Raw genomic sequence first — 19919 nt, 5'->3', positions numbered from 1 at the left:
GCCGCAGCTAGAAGAGCATGCTGCTCGCTTGATTCGGGCGGGGGAGGCTGGCGAAGGAGGAACCTAAAATGGCTGCAAAATAGAAGGGGAGCCCAGCAGAGCAGAGCAGAGCAGAGCAGAGCAGAGCAGAGCAGAGCAGAGCAGAGCAGAGCACGGCCGTTGGTTTTCAGCACCGAGAACAGCGACAGAGTCAGACGGACGAGCCCCTCCTTAATGTGACGTCACGGAGACGTGGTGGGGAAACGTGCGCGAGAAGAATGGGCAGGGCTGCATCGATGCAATGGGGGATCGAGAGAGAGGGAGGGAGGGGCACCCGAGTGGCAATAAAAGGGGGAATTCGTTTTACTATAGCTTTTCTACTTACCTAGTATTAAAAAGTAATAATAATAATAATTGGGGGAAAAAAAGAAAAAAAAACCACAGTGCTCGGCACGAGTTTCACAAATCAACACCAAATTTGGCGGACATCTAACGTGACTGGACGGACAAAAAGTGTCAAAGAACCCATGCACAAAAGTGAACAGGATGTCAGCCATTTTATCCCGGACAATAGAATAGTGAGGCATGAACATCATACCTGAAAACAATGAATTAGTATGTCGTGTAGTCTTAACCACCAACCCAACACCATTCTTGCCTGTAAAACAAATACAGAAAGATGACAAATACGGAAAAAGATCAACTCTTAAGTGCCATTTTTTTCAGAAATGCTTTTTATATGACAAATACAGAAACAAGTGCCACTTTTTTCATAAATACTTTTAATGACAAATACAGAAAAAGTGCCATTTTTTTATAAACGTTTTTAGTATGACAAATACAGAAGGCTTATTTTTTTTCACAAATGCTTTTAAGATGAAAAATAGAGAAAACAAACAACTCTTCAGTACCATCTTTTTTTTTTTCTCAAACTTCCCATTGTGTCAAGATCTCATTCAGCGACGTCACAGAAGATTGATAAATGGCCCTGCAAAGACAAAATGATGTTTGCTTTACAAAGCAACTATTATTTTGTAAATTGCTCTCATTTGATGTGAGCCCACCCTTGGACATCGTGCTCTGCATTTGCATGCGCGTGTATCCGCTGCTGCACGATAATGGCGATTTTCTTCAAGCACTCATTGGGCGGCATGGCTGCAAAAAGATGAAATGTTACACTGAAATATTATTCAACGGGGCGACTGGGCCCACCGTGTCGCAGGACCGCCAGGAGGTGCACCACAGCGGCCAGCTCAGTCAGACTGAAGTAGGTGTCAGAGTACAGTGAGGAGAACATTTCAGCCCAAAAGGCCCTGAAGGCAACACGAGAGCTGAGTTGGATACACACACAAACTTGATTTTTTTCCCCCCAAAGCTTTTTCCTACCCGGTGACAGGCGACAAATTGAGAAGGACTGACAGAATGGTGCTGGAGAGAATAGGCAGGTCATCCACTTTCTCTGGAGTTGTCACCTCTTCGGGGTGCGTCATCTTAAGGGTTTGGGGCGTCACACCATAAAGCTTTTCCATGAATGTGCCATCATCTGTATCTACTTAACTGATCCTACAATACATTGATCAGGGGCTTCAACAAGACCAGACCGCTGACCGCTTCACTTACCTTCTGAAGAGCATAGCTCGTTTCCACCACGACAATGGCGAAAAGGGTGTCAAAGACTGCGCTGATTTTCGAGGCTTGGGCCACTCGAAGGAAGTCCTGGAGCCCGCTGACAGCCGACTGGCACAGCTAGGACGCAACAACGTGTGGAAAATTGCGGCACATTACGAACAAACGAAAGAAAAAAAATAAAAGAAAAAATAAAGTCATGAGTGCAAGTGTCTACGTACCCGTTTACCCTCTTCGGGCTCTTTCTTAAGTCGGCCGGCCAAGAGCTCTATAATCTTCTGGAATATGTTTGCTACCACCGACAGACACTTGGTGGCAGCATCCCGCTCGTCTCCAGGTGCTTTGCGCTCAACCGGGGAGTAACTCGCCATTAGCTCCTTCAGAACCTGCAGCATGGCGGGAATGCACAAGTAGCTGGCGGCTAGAAGACAGAGGGAGATGCGTGCGCACGCAAGCACGCAGAGCGAGACAAAAAGACGCACAAAGTCAGGGACACGCACATCTATGCGGCGTACTTTGAAAGCTCCACCCACCATCAGTTGGGAGTACGAGGAGCGAGCAGAGGTGCAGGACGCGAGCCTTGAAGGCGTCGTCGTCCAAACAGAGCACCACGTCACTGCACATGGTCAGGAAGGCCTGATGGATGAGTGGAAAGAGTCTTCAAACGCTCGCAATGGAGGAAATATGACGAGCCCGCACCTGAGACCACACAACACTCACCTTGATTATCTCCGCTGCCAACGCTCTGGAACTGTTCGCCTCCCCTTGGCCGTGTCCCTGATGAGCTTTGGCCAGGACGGGCAGCACCCTCTCGCCAAGCCACGCTGCCGTGTACTCCAGAGATTGCAGGTACTCGCGGCCCTCCGACAACTAGAGGGTTAGGGGCCCGTTTATTTCCAAAAGATGGCTTTTCCTTTTCCTGGCTAAAAACTCACGTGGTGTTGCAGGTGCACGCTGAGGCGGCCGTGATAGGTGAAGGCCTTAAGGGCCAGGGCCAGCTCTGCGCCAGCTGCGCCCTCAGAGGAAGAGTTGAGGTGAGAGTACAGCACTGACTGGGGAAAAGACGGAAAATAGCCAGCGTGAATAAAAATGCAAAAGATGGGGGGGCGAATGAACAAAAAGACAGGCGCCTTGTAACACACCTTGCAGTTGCCTAGAAGAGTGTAGAGACGCTTAAGTGGACCCTGACTGAGAGCCAGGACTTTGTTTCGTGTAGACGGGTAAAGGAGCAGGTGGTCCAAGTAGGCCAGCGCCAGGTCCGGCTTCGCCTCCTCCGTCACCTGGATGGTCACCTTCCGCTTGGCGTTGACCCGATGGGGCGGCTGACGGAGGGGGAGAAGTGGCTTGAGTGTTGCCGTTGCCATGACGACAGACAGACAGACCGACCGAGGTACAAACCCCTTGACTCTCGGGCAGGGCTTGGCTAAGCCATTCCATGAGGAGCTCCAGGACGCTGGCGGTCTTGCCCCAACTGCACATGCAGTCCAACAGCTGGCCGTAGACGGAGGGCCGGGCTTCGGGTTCCATCTTCCTCAGACGGGACAGCACGCTGAAGCTGGGACCAGACTTCAGAGTAAGAAGAGGCAGATGAATGCACTTGTTGGAGCCACTCACCTAAATGTTGCCACCGTGGAGAAAGGCATGAAGGAGGCCATCTGCATGAGGGCAACTTGGCAGCGCTCATCCTGAAGAAAAGAGGAGAGATGGAACATCAAGCATAAGAGATGGAACGGCAGCAAATTCAAAGACAAGGGAAATGAGTCAAAGGTCATGTATGAGCGAGTACCGTGAATTGGCTCAAGTATTTGCTCATGACTTGACCAAACTGGGCGTGCACGTGCGTCCGGGTTTCCTCGTTTTGCTCGAGGGACTTGCTGATGTTCTTCCACAAGATGACCACCACTTCAAGCAGCGTGGCCACCACGTCCTTCTCCAGTGCGAAAGGCTTCTCGCCCTGAGACCGAGGAGAACGACACACGGGCATTTCGGCGTGGGGCTCAAAGACTTGACGACAAGCCGGTGGTGTCACGCAGGCCAATGGAACAAATGTGGCCGTATTCGTCTCACCGCTCTGTTTTCCTCGTCGCTGTCATCGAGATTGGCGTCGACGCCGTCATCGCGCCGGATGCTCAAGTTCAAAACTTGGCGGATGGCCAGCATGAACTTCACTGATTGCAAACATACAGCTGCGTTTCATCTCGAAGCGCTAACGACCTCATGGCGCGGGAAAGTTTTACCTATGTTATTGGGGGCCGTGTGCACGTGGGCGTACAGGTAGAACTTTCGAGCCGCCGCGGGGCTCATCTGGATGAGGGTGACGCAGCGGTTGCACCGGTCGCTGTCGCTGCCTTTGGCGGGGAAAAATGAGTCCATGAGCAGTTCGGCGAGGCGCTTGGACACGTGTGGCGTGTCGCGGGCCAGGCGGGCCACCAGGTGGTCCAGGCTGCACACGTCCCAGAACTGCAGTCATTGAATTCATGAAGATGGATGGGGTTGCTCTGCTCATGAAAGCATGGCAGACGGCGCCTCAGAATACCTTGGCCGCGCGGACCGCCTTGACCTTGAGGAGCATGTCGACGAAAGCCACGCGGACCTTCACCGAGCTATCGTGGAGGCTGTTCTTCCACTTGGGCATCAGCTTCTCGAGCGCGGGGTGGCTGAGCACGTTGTCCAAGACGATGCACAGATACTGAGAACCAAAGGCTCATTCAAGACTTTTTCCAAAACAACCAATCTCTTTTTTGTCAAGAGGAAGTCACACCGCAAAGACGGCGCAGCGGACGTTATCGGAGCTGCCGTCGCCCGCCAACTCTTCCAATTTCTTCAGGAAGTCCACGATAACGACCGACGGGAGCAACTCCCAGCACCTGGCGAGGACCTTGCAGACGCCCTGGATGGCATTGCAGCGCACGACGTCATGCTTGTCGAACAGCAGGACCTTCAAACGGAGATAAGCAGCCTAACAGTGAACACGCTAGATTGGCCATGATAAATCAACTGAAATGAAAACAAGCCTGCCTTGAGTTTGTCCAGCTGCTTTTGAAGGGCCTCTTCGATTTCCGTATCGGGGTCAACGACGGGGAAGGCGTCTGCGAACAGCACGGTGGCGTTGGTGCGGACCTCAAAATTAGGAACCTGTAAGGAGCAATATGTTGTGAACAGACCTCGAGAAAGGGCAACAAGGTGGCCAGTACGCACATTGAGATACTTCCAAAGAATGGGCTTGTAGAGGGCGCTGAGCATTTTGCCCACTGAGGGGCAGACATTCTTCTTGTGGAAATAGAAGATGATCTGTGGGAAAGAGGGAAAGAAAAGAAAGAGACAGAGAGAGAACATTTAATGCCCTTAACATTGAAAGGGATTTTGTCCATTTTTTACCTGTCGCACTTTGCGGCAAAGAGGTGACGACCTCTGCAACAGTATGGCGCACTTCATCAAGTCCTGTATGCACTCGCTTTCCATCTTCTCCAGGAACTTGCCGCTGGCCTTTTTCCATGCGCGGAAGTAGATCTCGGCGACGTCCTCCGTGGTCACCCTGGAACGAGACCATGACGGTGCGAGTCAGAACCTTAAAACTACTTAAGAGGACCTTAACCAATCCTCTCTCACTCAATTTCCCCCAAATCACTAAAATACTCATTTTCCCCCATACAATCCATCAATACCCCCCCCCCACCCTACTTTTGACAAGTCAATCGCTGTTTCTCAAACATTTTTTTAAATAAACACATTGAGGTTAAAATCACTGCCAATGAAAATAGAAATGGTGCCACCTAGTGGACAAAAAGAAAAATACTGAAAGTATAGCGGTCTAAAAAGGTAGGGGGCGGCCTCTCACGTGTTAAAGAACGGCAGCTGATTTTTGATGGTTTCGTGGATGAGTGGGACGAAATCGACGTGCCAGCTGAAGAGAAACACCAAGAAGCGCTTGCCCTGTGGTGCCACACACACACACACGCACACGCGCAGGTTGATACTCTCAGCTTGCTGGCAACTGGGGCGAGCGAACCCTTCTGCACTCACGTCGTCGTTACGGATGAAGCTGGTACCGCGGAAACACTGCACCAGCTGCGCGCTCAGCTGCTGACCGTCCTCAGAGGCGTAGTTGACATTGGAGACCACCTTGTGTAGGCTCCATGCTCTTTGGAGCTCAGTGTTCTGACAAGATAGGTTGAAAATAACCTATGCAGCAATATTGCTATTGCATGTCTTGCGTTTCATCCCCCGCTCAATTTCGCACCATTTTCTTGGAATATAAGATCTTGTTCAAAGCGATGACCAAAGCGGTGCGGCCAAACTTGTCTTTGTTCAGCAGGTCTTTCTTCCACCAGGCCTCGCACAGCGTATGGATGTGGAGCAGCGCGTTATCCTCCGTCCTGGGATGCGACGACACCAGAACATCTGGATGTGAAAAATGTAAATGTTCAGCTCAAAACAATTTTCCAAAGAGAAATGTGCAAAGTGGTGGCAGACAAACCGTGAAGCTGGTGGGCAATGTTAAGCAGCCCATTGTAGGTGTCGCCATTTTGCAGGACCTTCAGAGATACGGTGGCCACCAGAGTCACGCCAGCCGCGACGCCTTTCTGGAGAAAAGAGGCAAATGAGTAGAACGCTCCCCACGTCCCCTCCAAAAAATAAAGTCAAATCAACACACGGGATCCACCGCAGACTCGGCATCCGTGACCTCATCCCAGCGTTCCGGGGGCAATTCCCGAAGGACATCCCCAAGGAGAGAGGCTAGTTTTGCCCACACCGCCTCACGCTGATCCCTTGACATCTCCTCCATCACCTCTTCAAGGTCAAAAGGATCCGTTCTGTCCTTCTGCTCAGCAAAACCGCAAGTGTGTGTCAATGTTGAATGTGATGCATTTCTACACACTTTTGGTTTCATCAAACTTTTTTGTTGTTTTTTCTCAAATACAGTGTCGCACATTCATTCGTTTTGTTGTTTGAAGTAACAAATACAAGCCTAACATGAGTATGACGTAACAATGTTTGACAATTTGCAGTATGCTGGCCATTCAAGTGTACGCTTTGCGATGACTTACGTGAAGTTGGACGAGCTGAACGAAGTCGTCCACATGTTCCTTACAAGCGGCTTTAATGAAAGCCGCACGCTTCGACATGTTCACTCGCTTTGATTCGAGAAGATAGTTTGGTCGAACTGAAAAGCGCTGCGGGAAAGTGGACACAGGTGTCACCAAAAAGCCACTTGACGGTGAAAACAAACACGGCCGTTTGAAGGAGTTACTTAGAACGGTAAACTGTCAAACTGTCACCAACAATACTGTTATATTGTAGTCGTAATACATTGAAACACGAAAGTGGAGCTATAATCGTCTTTTATTACCTTTGCCAGCGACTATTCGGGAAGCTAGCTAGCTCATCGTCCGCCTCACCGCTCGGCAACCCGCGCAAATTCATACGCCCTGTGACGTCATTACGTAAAGCGTCTTTCCGACGCCACTGACATGCAGTTATTCATTTTAGCCGCTGGATGGCGACATCGTCTCATATATGCTTTACATTGGCCATTCAATGCGGGGAACATTTGGGTTTACGACCTTTGACTTGTGTCAGAAATTGTTATTGTATTGTATATATATATAAAAAAAAAAAAAAAAACGAATATAATTACAAAAGTGTATTTATTTTTCTTAATGAAATAATCACACCATTTTCAGAAAGGAAAATTTATTCTCAAAAAGCCACACATCATTCAAAATGAATAACTTTTAAGAAGGCGGAAGTTACACGGTGGTGAGGTTTTTTCATTTTTTTAAGGCACGTGATAGATTAAAAAGCTTCAACAAACACAAACAGTTATAACCGCATGGCAAAAACGAGATATAAACCTTTGTTTTAACATTTTGACAGTTTGCTGTCAGCCCTGCATATTCAAAAAACACGAGTTGTGTCTTGTCTAGTTTCTTGGCTCACATCTGAATCCCCTCCAAAGCCCGAATTCAAGTATCTCTAGTTTTTCCTACATCTTTTGCAGCCCTATAAAATGCCCACAAAAGGACCATGCATGTCCAAAAGATAAACAACGATATTGCACAAAGTCCACCTAGAAATACACAAAGCATTCAGTTTGATGTGCATTCCATGTTTGAAATCCAACTAAATAAATAACAAAAGTCAAAAGCATCCACGGCAGGACAAAACATAAACACGACTTGCGGGACTCATTCTGCTCCTTTGGTAAGAGTTTGTCACATTCTTTTTTTTTTTTTTTTTTTGAATGCCCTGCTAAGTTACAAACGAGCAATATCACAAACAGCGACGAGACCTTTCATTATGATGACAATGATGTTACAATATTTGGATGCGCCGACGCCGGTCAGTACGGAAAAAGGCATGCTGACAAAAATATACAGTGTGGAAATAAAACGGTTACTAAATTCAGCAAAACAAATCACGATGTAAATGTGTCCTCGATGTTCCTTTGAGACGGCAAACCATCTTCGCTCAGCTCATGCCTACAAGAGAAGATCATTTCAAATATATTGATTCCATATTATTTCTTTGAACACTTTACCATTGCGTCCATCCTTTGGCTATATCTTCTCCACTTAAATGGACCAGCACCTGAAATTGTACACGGAAACCTGCTCACTGAAAACGATGATGACTCTTGAATTGTAAAAATTCAAAGGCCGCCCGCCCGCCCGCACACAACCAAAATAGGAAATGCACATTACTTTTCCCAAGAGGCCTTTGTGTTTGGACAAGATGTTCCCTCCGTTCTTCACGGCGACATCTAGCGTTCTCCTGTGGAGCTCCACGATGGACACGCTGAATTCAAACCTGCAAGTCGACCAATCCTTCAAACTCCAAATAAAACAAGCAGGTCTCACGCTAATGCTAAAGTGTAACACGTGGTCCGAATAGACACAACTCACGTTTGATCGTAAACAGGGTTAAGGCTCCTTTTCACCGTGCCGGTCTTCCTCCTGCCCGTGCGACTCTTGTCGGGCAGCAGGTAGAGGCGGACGAAAGGATCCGAGGTGTCTTTAGAGAAAGCCATCAAATTTCTGAGGAAACACACGAGACAAAAGTTGCTCCAGACGTTTGTGTGTGTTGTCGTGAGTTGGTGCTGCTCTTTTGGCTAGCAATAGAGCTAACCTTTATGTGAACGAGAAAATAGATACGGGACCTTCTGAAGTGCACGACGCAGCGACAACTACGGAAATCCTTTTCACCGACGTTTGGCCGCAAGCTTACCGGCACGCGTGAACCACCACGATGAGCTTGTTGCGTTGGGCGCTGTGTCGAATGGTCAGGTGGACCTCACCCAGGAGGAACTGGCTGGAGGTGGAGCCGCTGGAAGCACATCAAAGCACTTTGGCTGCTTCAATCTGCTTGCTCAAAATGTCAATGGACACCTTGGTCATAGAGTCAAGAGCCTTGTTTGGCAATAGCAAGATGTCAACAAAGAGGAAATTGAATGGTCGTAAATCATGGATGAGTCATTTTACTTGTGCAGCCGCCTTAGCCTCTGCTGGAGCTCCAAAGCGGCGAAGGGCAGCGAGATGTCCGAGGCCAGGCTGGGCGTGGACTCGTTGTGGGCCAGGTGCTTCTGGGAGGCTGAGATGCCCACGCACAGGCTGGAGACGCTCCGCGGCGGCGCCGGCGGGATGGCGGCGTACGGCTCGCCGTCCCGATGATGCAGCGTCAGGGAGGAGGCGTGCGCCGGAGGGGGCGCCGGGGACGGCGAACCGGGCGGTGGCGAGTACGAGGCGCTCGCTCTGGTCGAGGCGGCCGCTTGGGGTGCGCTGGACTTGCGGACCCGGACTGAAGAAGGTTGGTCTGACGAGACCTGCTTCTCCAGTGACAGGATCTAAGCACATTTGACACAGAAGTCAGGTTTCTTGAACACTCAGAGCAATTTCAATTCCCCCAGCAGTTTTTATTTGTATTTCTTTTGAGTTGTGTGTAATTACACGGAAGAAAGGCCACTGGAGCCATACAATGACTCATTCCGGGATACGCCACTGCACTGCAATAAAGCCCCGCTGTCGTTTCGTTTTTCACTCTTAGCATGCGTCGCCCCTCAGCTCATGGCAAGAGCAAGAGCAAGAGCAAGAGCAAGAGCAAGAGCAAGAGCAAGAGCAAGAGCAAGAGCAAGAGCAAGAGCAAGAGCAAGAGCAAGAGCAAGAGCAAGAGCAAGAGCAAGAGCAAGAGCAAGAGCAAGAGCAAGAGCAAGAGCAAGAGAAAGAGAAAGAGAAAGAGAAAGAGAAAGAGAAAGAGAGAAAGAAAGCAAGAGCAAGAGCAAGAGAAAGAGCAAGAGAAAGGCATCGCTTCTGATGCGAGAACCTTCCTCGACATTCATTATTCAGAAGAACGAAGCGGCGCACGCCAGAAAGCAAACGATGACGGATTCCCTCGGAGAATTCTAAAACGCGCTTGTACCAACCCGCAAGGCCATTTTGAATCTGATGCTGGAGCTGGGACCCGAGTTGTTGAGCGGGAAGCACTGCGTCAGCGTCATGTCCTCTTCGGCCAGGAGGCCGCTCAGCGGCACGCTCAGATTGCCCAAGGTGCATTTGCTCTTTTCGTCTTTCACCTGCCCGATACATCGTGGGTGGATGAGCGCAAAGCTAGAGTGCGGCAAAACACAAAAGGGCGCTTTTTACCTCGACCTCCAGCTCCTGCCTCCTCGGATTGTGAACTAGAAATGAGAAGGAATCCTCCCACAAAGGCTCCTTGGTCTTGTAGCGAATCTTTGACAACAGACGGGAAGACAAGGAGGACGATAGGCCTTCCAAAGCCACACACACTCGGCAAAATAGGATCGTATTGCGAGCCCAAGTGGACAAAAACAATAGCTACACCCAAATATACAGACTATGAAACAGTGGCATAATTCAAGTCAAACAATTGAGCCGCTCTAGTGTTTCCTCACACCGGCCATTTCTACGGGCGCCTGCGGGCATGTCGGCCGCATCCGTTCGGCCGCATCCATTGGGCCGCATCCGTTCGCCCGCATCCATTCGGCGTTCAAAATTCAGCATCCATAAAAGCTGGTCTGAAGGCGAGCCCCACCTTACTCTCTTGTGTCTTGTGCCCGACGGTTAATTGCACGTAAGGGCTGGGCTCGCTGCTGCTCTTCTTGGCCGACTGAAAACAATCACAGACAGACAGACAGACAGGCAGACAGACAGTCAGGCAGACAGGCAGACATTGATTGATCTCCGGACATTGGTAAATACATTCCACGTGCGAGATGAGACGACAGTGGCGTATTTTCATGCAAGGTTTCCCATGAATAATAGATGCCTGGCGCATTTGATATTCCGCCTCATCTTAATGCAAATGAAAACGTACTTACTGCACTCGACAACTCAATGGAAGGAACATGCAAGAAGAGCGTCAGAGCATGCAAGATGGCATTCATCACACGTGCACTACTCCACGACGTTACCTTCAAGGCTTTAAAGACCTGCTTCAACCCGTCGCAGGTGAAATCCGACAGGTTGCTCTTTGAAAGCCAAAGAGGAGGTTTGAAAGGAGGGAACATAGAAACATGACAACCCACAGTTAGCAGGTCGCAAAAAGATGAGATTACTTTGTGGTTAGGGAGGGAGGGAAGACTTTCTGGAAATAGATGGTCTTGCTGACAGCCAGTATAAATAACAAAGCTGTCCACTCGCTCTCAACTGCTTTGAAAGATGAAATTCAACCCACGGCGTCCGAACGACGACTTCTTCAAAGTATGTTTTCTTTCAGTTCAAGCGCATCATGGCCATTGTTTGCGCTCACTCCAAAGCAAGCCATTAGTCACCAGGCCGTGCCGTGCCGTGCCGTGCCGTGCCGTGCTGTGCTGTGCAGCGCAGCCCAGCCCAGCCCAAACACCAGCATGCTCCAGTGAAGGCACTCACGCCGATGGTGCGATACTCGGAGCTGTCGCTCTCGCAAAACACCAGGCCGGACGCTCGTCTCTCGCTTAAATTGCCGCAGCCTAAGCTGCCGCTGAAGAGGCTCTTGGAGGAGGGGGACCAATGAGGAGGAAGAAAGAATAAACCAGCAGTCGCTTCAATCCGTTTTGAAAGGGTCGCTCGGCTCCAAGCTAAAGTATGTACATCCGTACGATCAGGAGCTTGATAGTAAAGAAAGGTCTCGACCTGGAGTTCCGTCGTCACGGAAAGCAAAGAACGCAGCCAGCAAACTTAAGCCTCGTGGTACGCTTTTCTTACCGGCAGGTTCTTGGCCGAGTCCAAATAGACCACCAGCAGCGCCGACGACAGGCCGTCGTTGGCCAGGCTCCTGTCTGCTCGCACGCTTCGCAGCACCTGAGTGGCCCCGAATCAGGAGTCAGACGCCGGGCCGGTCGGCTCGGATCGGCTCGGCTTACCTGCTCCAACTTCTCCGACGTGGACAGCAGAGACAGCCACTCCAGTTTCAAGTGGAGCTTGCCGGTCGGCGCCTCCTCCAGGTCGAACCACTGCCGAGCGCACGCACGTTTGAGTTACTCTCGCTAACGACCCGGGCTAAACTTAACATATTTAGCTCCGGTGGTCCAAAGGAACAATTCTTCGCTCACAAATGTAACAATGTGGCTCCAACTCAGCTCAGCTCAGGCATTTTCCCTCATTGTACAGACTGGAGGTGGGTGGATTTAGCGGCCTCATTACTCCCTTTTGTCTACTCAAAGCCGACTGGCTTTACTTTAATGCTCACTCTGCACATTTGCTGACGTGGTGAAACGGAGCCTTTAAAAGCGCTCACCTCGTCCACCTTCTGTTCTTTGTGCAGCTCCGTCATGTCGATCATCAGACTGCCGACCATAAAAAGATAAAATAAAAAAAAGATCAACCAAAGCTTCAGGTGGTAAACCATGACCACCTCTCCCCCCCTCCGACACACCTCCCCAGGAAATCGTCTTTGTCGGGATCCTCGTCGAACAACTCGATCTCGAGGTGCTGACCCGAGTGCTCGTAAACCAAAGCCTGACGAGGACGACGATGGTTTAGCGTCGCAGCAAACGGCCTGCCGGCCTGCCGTGCGTTTTGTCACCTCGTAAACTTCGTTCCATTTGGGGTGAAGGCTCTCCTTGATGGTCTTGCTCTGGAAGAGTTGATTGGCGATCTGCAGGATGCCGTAAGGGTCCGACTTGCCCTTGATGAGCCCGCCCAAGAATTTATCCTTGCCCTCCAGATCCTGAGCTTCCAAGAAGTGAATCCGAAGCACTCCCTGAAAACATTTCAGATGAGCTCATCGCCCGACCGAAAAAAGGCAAGCGTCCCAATCCAGGGTGTCGCCCACTCGTTGTCGTGGTGACGGGGGCCGGACCTTGACACGTTGCGTTGCCGGTGCGTGGGAAAATGGAATCGCGTCTATTTTACACGCCGCACCGGGTGCTGAGTCTGACTTCACGGAAGTGGCGAGAAACACAAACAAAGGCCCCGTACCTTGGGCATGGGGAAGCGAAGCTGGGCCAGTTCCACGTCTCCAACCAGCGGGATTGTAATCCGGTTGGGCGAGACCACATAGGACGAGATGATATCTTGAATCAGACTGTCAGAAAGTCCGCTGTGAGGAAAGCAAACACAAAGCCCGTGCGTTATTTACTGACCAACCGGACGAGCAAAAGACCACAACCGGGGTTCCAATCTCATTTCAGCCATGAAAAAGAACGTCTTCCAACTAAAATGGCTGAGCGCCTAATGATTGGGTGTCAGTCCGGGACCCTTCAAATCCGTTGGTTCATCGAAGCACTGCATTGTAAATGCGAGCGATTTTAAGTGGCTTGGAGCTGGCCCTTCCTTAATGGCTAAAGACGCGCTCTTCATTCAAGGAGTCCAAAACAACTAGCCTGGACCAATTAAAGGCGCACCTAATCGATACTGTATATCTTTTTCAAGAAGCTGAGAAAAAAACAAACAAACTTTGGCTGACTGGCCAATTTGCCATTTGTTCCATTTAGTGACATTGCAATTTCAATTTGATGGAGAAGTCTCTTCTTTCTCTTCTCTTAAGCATTGAAGCGGGGGGGGGCTCATCCAAAAATCCTATAACCATGTTGAAATAAGCAAAGGTTGAAATGTGAACGCAGCAAAATGTCAACACTTAGCCTTTACTCACAGTTCAGTGGCAAAAGGTGGCAAGATCAAATCCATCCCACTGAATTACGACTACTGTCTGATGCCGAGGTAAGGCCAGCTTTTTCACAAATTCTGCCTAGCGACAGCAAGAAATTCTGTTGGCAGAGGCTGCAACTATTAATGCTATATTTATCATAATATATTATCTTCACTTGATTTTTTGGGGCCTCACACACTGTTCCAGGATGAACGTGTTGCATAATAACAGCCACTGTGCAGCCAGCCAGTTGATCCTGTCAGTCTAATTTCACCACCGCGACCTCTCCTTCACCGGCCCACACCTCCTTTTGTGCCACAACTAAACACACACACACGCACGCGCACACACACGCGCACACACACACACACACACGAGTATTGTATTGCACAAGCTCCGTTGATCTTTTTCACCTCCACAAAGGACACCAGAAAAGGGCAGCAAAAACATGTCTGCTGCACTCAGAGGTGGCAAAAGTACTCAGTACTTGTAGAAATGAAAACAGGAGGGGATAAGAATCCATCCATCTTCAGGTTTATGGGAGGCAAACGTTTTAACAGCCTTTTTACAGCAAATTTAAGAACTCTTGTTGGGGGAATGTGACCCCAAGGAGTGGGAAATATGGCCTCAATATTCACTCTGTGTAATAAGGTTGTTTGGGAGAAATGATTGTATTGAAGTTTACTCCTTAACTGACATCCATTGACTTCCCCTTAAACCTCTAAGGGGCTTTCAAAAAGGAGCAAATCCACTTACGTGAGCCCGGGAATGTCCAGCACGTTAGTGAGGCCCGTCCAGTTGATGTCGAGAAGCTGCCAGAAACAAACAAAAAACAAAACAAAAAACAGAGAGAGACTCTCAATTGTTAGCCATTCACAAGTGGACTCCAGCCCGCTGGGTCTACAGAATAATGAAGAGCGAGCGCAACGACACGTCTTATGGGGATAGTGACCGCACGCACGCATTTCATACGAATGGGACACCAGACAGACGGACCCCGAAAAGCCACCTCTCGAGGCATCACGTTTGCTTCTCGTCCCCAGAGAGTGTACAATACTGCCGCCATCTTCTTTGGCTGCTGTTTACGAGCCATTGTGGGTGCAAAAGGTCATGTGCAAACAGCTGTTTCAAAGGTGAAAACAGCTGCGGACGGCACCAACACAATGAGGCAAGAGGAACAATGAGCACACGCTTTTGATGGCACGCTGCCACGGAGAAGCATCCGCCGCCGCATTGCTATTACGCATTCTTGGCACATAGCTGAGGAATGATTGCGACGCAAAAGGTTAAGTAAGCTTTGGTAATTTAGTGGCGGGCGGGCGGGCGGCTTGTGAGGACAAAGCCGTGCATGAAGGGCCGGCCGGCCATGGGCCATTGGGCGGGCCATGGGCCATTGGGCGGGCCATGGGCCATTGGGCGGGCCGCCTGCTAAAAGCTTTGCTCCCATTTGCTGTAAATGGCTCCAAAGTGCGTTTGGAGTTTTAGAACCGGCGAGGTGCTCGAAGAGCATAGGGAGATTAAACCACGACGTGGGGCAGCACAGAAAAAGCAATGAGCTTGGCAGAAATGATATTTTATGGCCTCCAATCATATGGCAGCCACTGCCCAGACGCTCCATTAGGGACACCTCCGCTATCCGCCGATGGGATGCAGACAGTGGAGCGCTGGAAAAGACTTGGAGTTCAAGCAAAACTTTTCTTCAGCTTTTAAGACATGGCAAAGAAGAAGAAGTGAATATATTGACAGTATTTCACTTCTTATTCTTCCAGAATGCGCTAAGCACTTTTTCAACCTGTATACAAGAATGGAGTAAACTTACAGGCTTCTTGAGGAAGAAGAGAGAAAGCGCTCCGACCAGAGGCACGTCGCCCAGCAACGGCTCCATCAGCACACGCAACACGCCGTGAATCTGAGGGATTACCACAGGAACACGTTAACACGCTCACACAAATGAAATGGCCTTCCTTCCTTCCTTCCCTCCCCCTGTAGGTTGGAAACCCAATCCCGGCCGGCCTCATCCTCCACCTTCTCATTCATAACATATTAAGATCATTACAGGGGATTAAAGGACTGGCGGTTCGTTCGAGGACGACACCAACTGCTGTCACTGACACCAAGCGACAGCAGATTGCTTTTTTTGCATTTAGAAATGGCCCTTTGCGCCGTTGTTGGGGGTAACAGTGTTGATTCCCAGCTAATCAAAGTGACACCTCCTTTCATTTCAACACAGATGAGGTGTGCGGTCTGGTCTACAGAAACAGACACCGTGAGCCTGAATTGCCAATTAGCAATGAAACCCCAATTTTGCCGTCTGATCGAAACAACTCACGTGTTTGCAGTCGTGCCTGCCGCTAGGCGAACAGCGTTGCTAACGAGCGACAGAGTCTCTGTTGATTACATCCCAAGTGGAAACGACGCAATAGAACTCGCGTGAAGGTCACGCGTGAGCCACAAAACACTTTGCTGGAGTGAAGACGACATACATACGGGCACAGGTGCTTTGTGCCAAAACTGACCTGAATGCTTTTGATTCCCGCTTTGCAGTAGTAGCGCTTGATGTCCACGTCGATCTCTGTGTTACCTACAAAGCTAGCAAACAACGAGCCATCTGTTAATGACATGTGCCGAGTTGTCTGTCGTCGGGCCTGGTTAGCTTAGCTGGCCATCTTTTGATGGTACCTGATTTGGAGATCCATGACGATCTGCCGTCGGTCCACGTTCTCCGAATAAACCTTCACGCCGTTGACCCTCAGAGGCTACAGCGTGGTTGGGTGGGGGGGGGAAACTTTCATTTTGCATTTGGGCAACTTTGCAGCACTTCATGCACGCAAACATATCTGAGTGAGAGCAGATTTTTTTTATCTAGCCATTAAGGAAGCTCACTTTGTCTCCCATGTCGATCCTGCTGAAGCGAAAGGTGCTGAGGTGGGCGTTGGACTCCTTAATGGCCGGCTCCACCGTGTCTCGGAACAGCTTCTCCACATACTTGCAGATGTAGGGCCACATCTGCTTCACCGTCTGACAATACCAAGAGCAACGGTGAGCAAGGCCAGCACCGTGTCCGCCCATCTTTGCTACGTGCAATAAAGGAAAGTTGGAGCATGCTGATTTATCAAGGCCTTTGGAATGTACCGTACGGCGGCACTTCCGTCGAGCCAATAATGCCAACAGACGCCCCCGCCGCTGCTGCCGCCGGCCGGCTGGCCGGCTTCTTTTACCTTGTTTAGCCACTCCACTCTCTCCACGTCCGGGAAATGGACCTGCGGGAGGGAGCAGCAGACAAATCCCACAGTGGGAGGGACCGCAGTAAGCCTGATGAATGCCAAAATGTCTTCAAAGGTCAACTACAAAGACGCACGGAATATGCTTGAAAGGACAACAACAAATTGGGCCAAACAATTTACGATGAGGCCGTTACATTTTGCCGTTGGACACAAAACTAAGCAAATACACAACGGCCCAACTGAGCCCAACGTTCGACTCCCTGAGTGAAACTCAAAATGTTGAAACTGCATACGAGCAACAAGTGATGAAGCAGAGTTCTGATTCCTGACCTCCAATCACACATCTAATATAATACTTGAAGAGTTTCTCGTCTTGAGTGATTTTGTGATGTAAATACATTGTTGAAGGTGAAAGCTGCCTGACTAAAACGAAAATCAGTGCAGGGCAGGGCAGGGCAGGGCAGGGCAGGGCAGGGCAGGGCAGGGCAGGGCAGGGCAGGGCAGTGCAGTGCAAGCGCTGTGTTGTGTCAAGCTGTGGAAAAGGCTGATGAAAACAAGAAAACGTTGACACAGTACAGTCAATCAAAAGCTGCAGACAGAATGGTGCGCACAAACAAGCGCATAAATGAAGTGTGCGCCAGCAGATGTAATTGGATCCAGACACCCACTCCCTTTTGATCGTTTTCACTCTGTCGAAAGGTCCGTTCAAATCAAACCCATACTGCGTCCATGTCAATCAGCAGCAAAAATCCAATCCATCATTGTCAACATCGCTCACACCTTTCCCCCCACTCCGACGCTCAGCGAGATCGGCTCCGACCGTCAACGAGGGATCGATTGAACACGGGCCAAAGGAGACGCCCAGCTGGTCGATGCGACTCAGCCCCTCCCCCTCGGTACACAAATGCAGCAGCGTGACTTATGGCATGCAGTCAAGCAGTCAGAACACAGTGCCATTCCCACCAGAGCCCCCGCCAAAGTGCTTATGCGGCAGGAGCATCAAGTCCTACTTAGTATTGAGTCATCTTGAGCAACCAAGTGGGATGTCAAGAGAGGGTTAAGGCGGCGGCAACAACCTGGACGAGGAAGCTGTGGATGGAACTGCATGCGAGAGGCACACGCACGACACACAAGCTGCAGCGGTTGGGGGGTGGCTGGACCGAGCGCGGCCAAGTTAGTGATTTAGCAGCTAAAGCCACTGCAAAATGTCACCTCGTGGGGAAGAATGGATGCTGCTGCAGAACGAACCATTTTGGAGACAGACAAGAAGTATTAAAAGGTTGTGAGAAAGCTTTCCCCGCCCCGAGCAACTTTGCAAGTGGGTGGAAGTGAGACGGATTCGTGGCGAGGAGTGAAGACCAACAACCAATCATGCGTGGTAGTGTCTCTCACTCTGTTGCTTCAATTAAAGCTCCAGAGAAGATGCTGCGGTTGCACCATGCTTCCCCCCCCCCCCATAATTGGAACGCTCTTTGCATAAAGCAGCACCGCAGGGCATCCTCAGGGCCGAATCAGCACAAAGTCATCGTGCAACTTTTGTACGATGCATTGTGAGCAAGCGGCAACTGTGAGACGAGATCATGTCGGGATCATGTCCGTCCATCCGTCCAGCCAGACAGCTGTGACAGGACAGGACAGGACAGGACAGGACAGGACAGGACAGGACAGGAGTCTCCACTATGCTGTACCCATTTGGACAGAAAATTCCAAACAGTAGCAAATAACACACACCAAATCAAATCTGGGTTTGCAAACTGCCAGTACTGGCATTGTATTGACTTACTGATAGCAAATCTTTAACACAACCTGTTACACTGATAGATAGAAAGTAAGTCAATCAGAGAGAGTGATGAGGCTCCATCCCAAAATAACAAGGTGTCTGGTTAACCATTGTACCCTGCTGTATTTAGCTCAGGCTGCATGGGGGGCTATGGATCCAACGTCACCGCCTTACGTGGGGTGGCATGGGGTGGGGGCATGGGGTGTGGGGGTGGGTGGACAGCTGGTCCAGCACTCACGGCTTTACACCTCCAGTCAGTCAGTCAGTCAGTCAGTCAGTCAGTCAGTCAGTCAGTCAGTCAGTCAGTCAGTCAGTCAGCTGACAGGCAAAGTTAGAGTAGTACAGGTAGTATGTCTTACCCAGGGAGGCAGGTCCGAGGTGCTCAGAGCCGTCGCAAGGCTCCTCTCCTCCCTCTCAAGGAAAGCCAAAGCCCGACTCAGGCGACTCCGCTTCCCAAAGGCATTTCTCCTCCACCAGAAATAAACCACGAGTCCGATCAGCATCCAGCTGAAGCTGAACTCATAGTAGCCCAGTGCATAAATGGGGAAAATGAGCACGAAGGTCTTGGCGAATTGCACCCACGTCTGCGTCAGCTCGCCGGTGGCTGTCACGGGGCTGTCATCGGCGGGCGCGGAGGGGCGATGGAAGCGGGCACCGGGCGGAGCGGGCTTCGGCGCAGCGTAGCCGTTCTCTTTGGGCGCCGCTGCCGCCGCCGCTGCGGTGCTGCTGCCGCTGGTGCTGGTGCTTCCACCGTGGGCTCCTCGCACGGCCGTCATGCTGTCTCTGGACATGTCTCCGTGTTCCCAGTGTCCAAAAGGGGAGGTGCGCTTGCTTCACATGCACGCCGTTGTTGAGCCATAACCCTCACGGAGAGCCCTCACAAGCCATTCCTCTTGTACAGTAAAGCTGCACAGGCAGCCAGCTTCGCCTCGCCTCAGCCAGCTTCGCCTCGCCTCGCCTCACGGCTCCGGGGTGGCAATGAACATTCCCAAAACGCGCACAGGGGATCATGTGCTCCAAGGAGTCTGTTCATCTCAAAAACAGCACCATCTACAGGTATTTGGAAGGAACCGCATCTTAGTCGAATCGCTGCAACAGGCTGTTGTATTTTGGAATCATATTTTTTACCTGCCGGCTAATTAGAAGCACCTGCGACAAGAGCGATACCTGCAACAACTAAGCAGTACTTCCGGTTCGTGCTCTTACTGTGACACTTAATTGTTGCC

The 19919-nt window shown here is 50.3% G+C and overlaps 2 protein-coding genes across 5 annotated transcripts; both read right to left on the bottom strand.

The window, feature by feature from the left end:
- Positions 1 to 25: 25 nt before the first annotated feature.
- Positions 26 to 7045, bottom strand: ncapg2 (non-SMC condensin II complex, subunit G2). 2 transcript variants are annotated; one of them, XR_015854581.1, is made up of 29 exons: positions 6956 to 7045; positions 6654 to 6779; positions 6260 to 6427; positions 6083 to 6188; positions 5846 to 6006; positions 5629 to 5763; positions 5444 to 5538; positions 4984 to 5140; positions 4804 to 4896; positions 4624 to 4740; positions 4367 to 4543; positions 4142 to 4294; positions 3843 to 4065; positions 3673 to 3773; positions 3392 to 3559; positions 3220 to 3290; positions 3004 to 3160; positions 2748 to 2927; positions 2541 to 2657; positions 2326 to 2475; positions 2139 to 2241; positions 1827 to 2026; positions 1600 to 1725; positions 1366 to 1469; positions 1192 to 1292; positions 1044 to 1134; positions 891 to 967; positions 578 to 637; positions 26 to 72 (listed from the first exon to the last, which is right to left on the bottom strand). XR_015854581.1 is itself a non-coding variant. In XM_088362986.1 (27 exons), exons 2-27 carry the CDS (start codon positions 6729 to 6731, stop codon positions 907 to 909), a joined length of 3393 nt encoding a protein of 1130 aa, XP_088219112.1. In that variant the 5' UTR covers positions 6732 to 6779; positions 6956 to 7045; the 3' UTR covers positions 767 to 906. The 2 variants fall into 2 exon arrangements, 1 of the variants encoding a protein (XP_088219112.1); XM_088362986.1 differs by lacking the exons at positions 26 to 72; positions 578 to 637 and having other exon boundaries at positions 767 to 967.
- Positions 7046 to 7282: 237 nt separating this feature from the next.
- On the bottom strand, positions 7283 to 19842 carry esyt2b (extended synaptotagmin-like protein 2b). Of its 3 annotated transcripts, XM_088364093.1 has the most exons (24): positions 19822 to 19840; positions 19053 to 19743; positions 16908 to 16949; positions 16573 to 16707; positions 16369 to 16445; positions 16206 to 16278; positions 15509 to 15598; positions 14446 to 14501; positions 13020 to 13140; positions 12625 to 12801; positions 12475 to 12557; positions 12337 to 12385; positions 11963 to 12052; positions 11805 to 11900; positions 11033 to 11089; positions 10654 to 10728; positions 10245 to 10331; positions 10025 to 10174; positions 9087 to 9448; positions 8833 to 8931; positions 8511 to 8642; positions 8310 to 8415; positions 8147 to 8196; positions 7283 to 8087 (listed from the first exon to the last, which is right to left on the bottom strand). In XM_088364093.1, the coding sequence occupies exons 2-24, from the start codon at positions 19482 to 19484 to the stop codon at positions 8024 to 8026; spliced, it is 2703 nt and encodes a 900-aa protein (XP_088220219.1). In that variant the 5' UTR covers positions 19485 to 19743; positions 19822 to 19840; the 3' UTR covers positions 7283 to 8023. The 3 variants fall into 3 exon arrangements, with proteins under 3 accessions (XP_088220219.1, XP_088220220.1, XP_088220221.1); XM_088364094.1 differs by lacking the exon at positions 11033 to 11089 and having other exon boundaries at positions 19822 to 19838; XM_088364095.1 differs by lacking the exon at positions 7283 to 8087 and having other exon boundaries at positions 8143 to 8196; positions 19822 to 19842.
- Between the last annotated feature and the right edge of the window lie 77 nt (positions 19843 to 19919).

The sequence above is a fragment of the Syngnathus floridae genome, chromosome 20 (genome assembly GCF_059516105.1).
Source record: "Syngnathus floridae isolate MCC-2025c chromosome 20, RoL_Sflo_1.0, whole genome shotgun sequence".
In the NCBI taxonomy this organism is placed as follows: domain Eukaryota; kingdom Metazoa; phylum Chordata; class Actinopteri; order Syngnathiformes; family Syngnathidae; genus Syngnathus; species Syngnathus floridae.
This window is presented reverse-complemented; position numbering and strand designations above follow the sequence as displayed.

Coding starts and splice junctions, on each gene's coding strand:
- esyt2b (XM_088364093.1), bottom strand. CDS start 19,484: ATGTCCAGAGACAGCATGACGGCCGTGCGAGGAGCCCACGGTGGAAGC. Junction 11,090..11,804: donor ACTCGGCCAAGAACCTGCCG/GTAAGAAAAGCG, acceptor TGGCTTTCAAAG/AGCAACCTGTCGGATTTCAC. Junction 8,416..8,510: donor AACCCTGTTTACGATCAAAC/GTGAGTTGTGTC, acceptor GTCGACTTGCAG/GTTTGAATTCAGCGTGTCCA.
- ncapg2 (XM_088362986.1), bottom strand. CDS start 6,731: ATGTCGAAGCGTGCGGCTTTCATTAAAGCCGCTTGTAAGGAACATGTG. Junction 4,066..4,141: donor AGGCGGTCCGCGCGGCCAAG/GTATTCTGAGGC, acceptor CAATGACTGCAG/TTCTGGGACGTGTGCAGCCT. Junction 1,726..1,826: donor AGCCCGAAGAGGGTAAACGG/GTACGTAGACAC, acceptor GTTGCGTCCTAG/CTGTGCCAGTCGGCTGTCAG.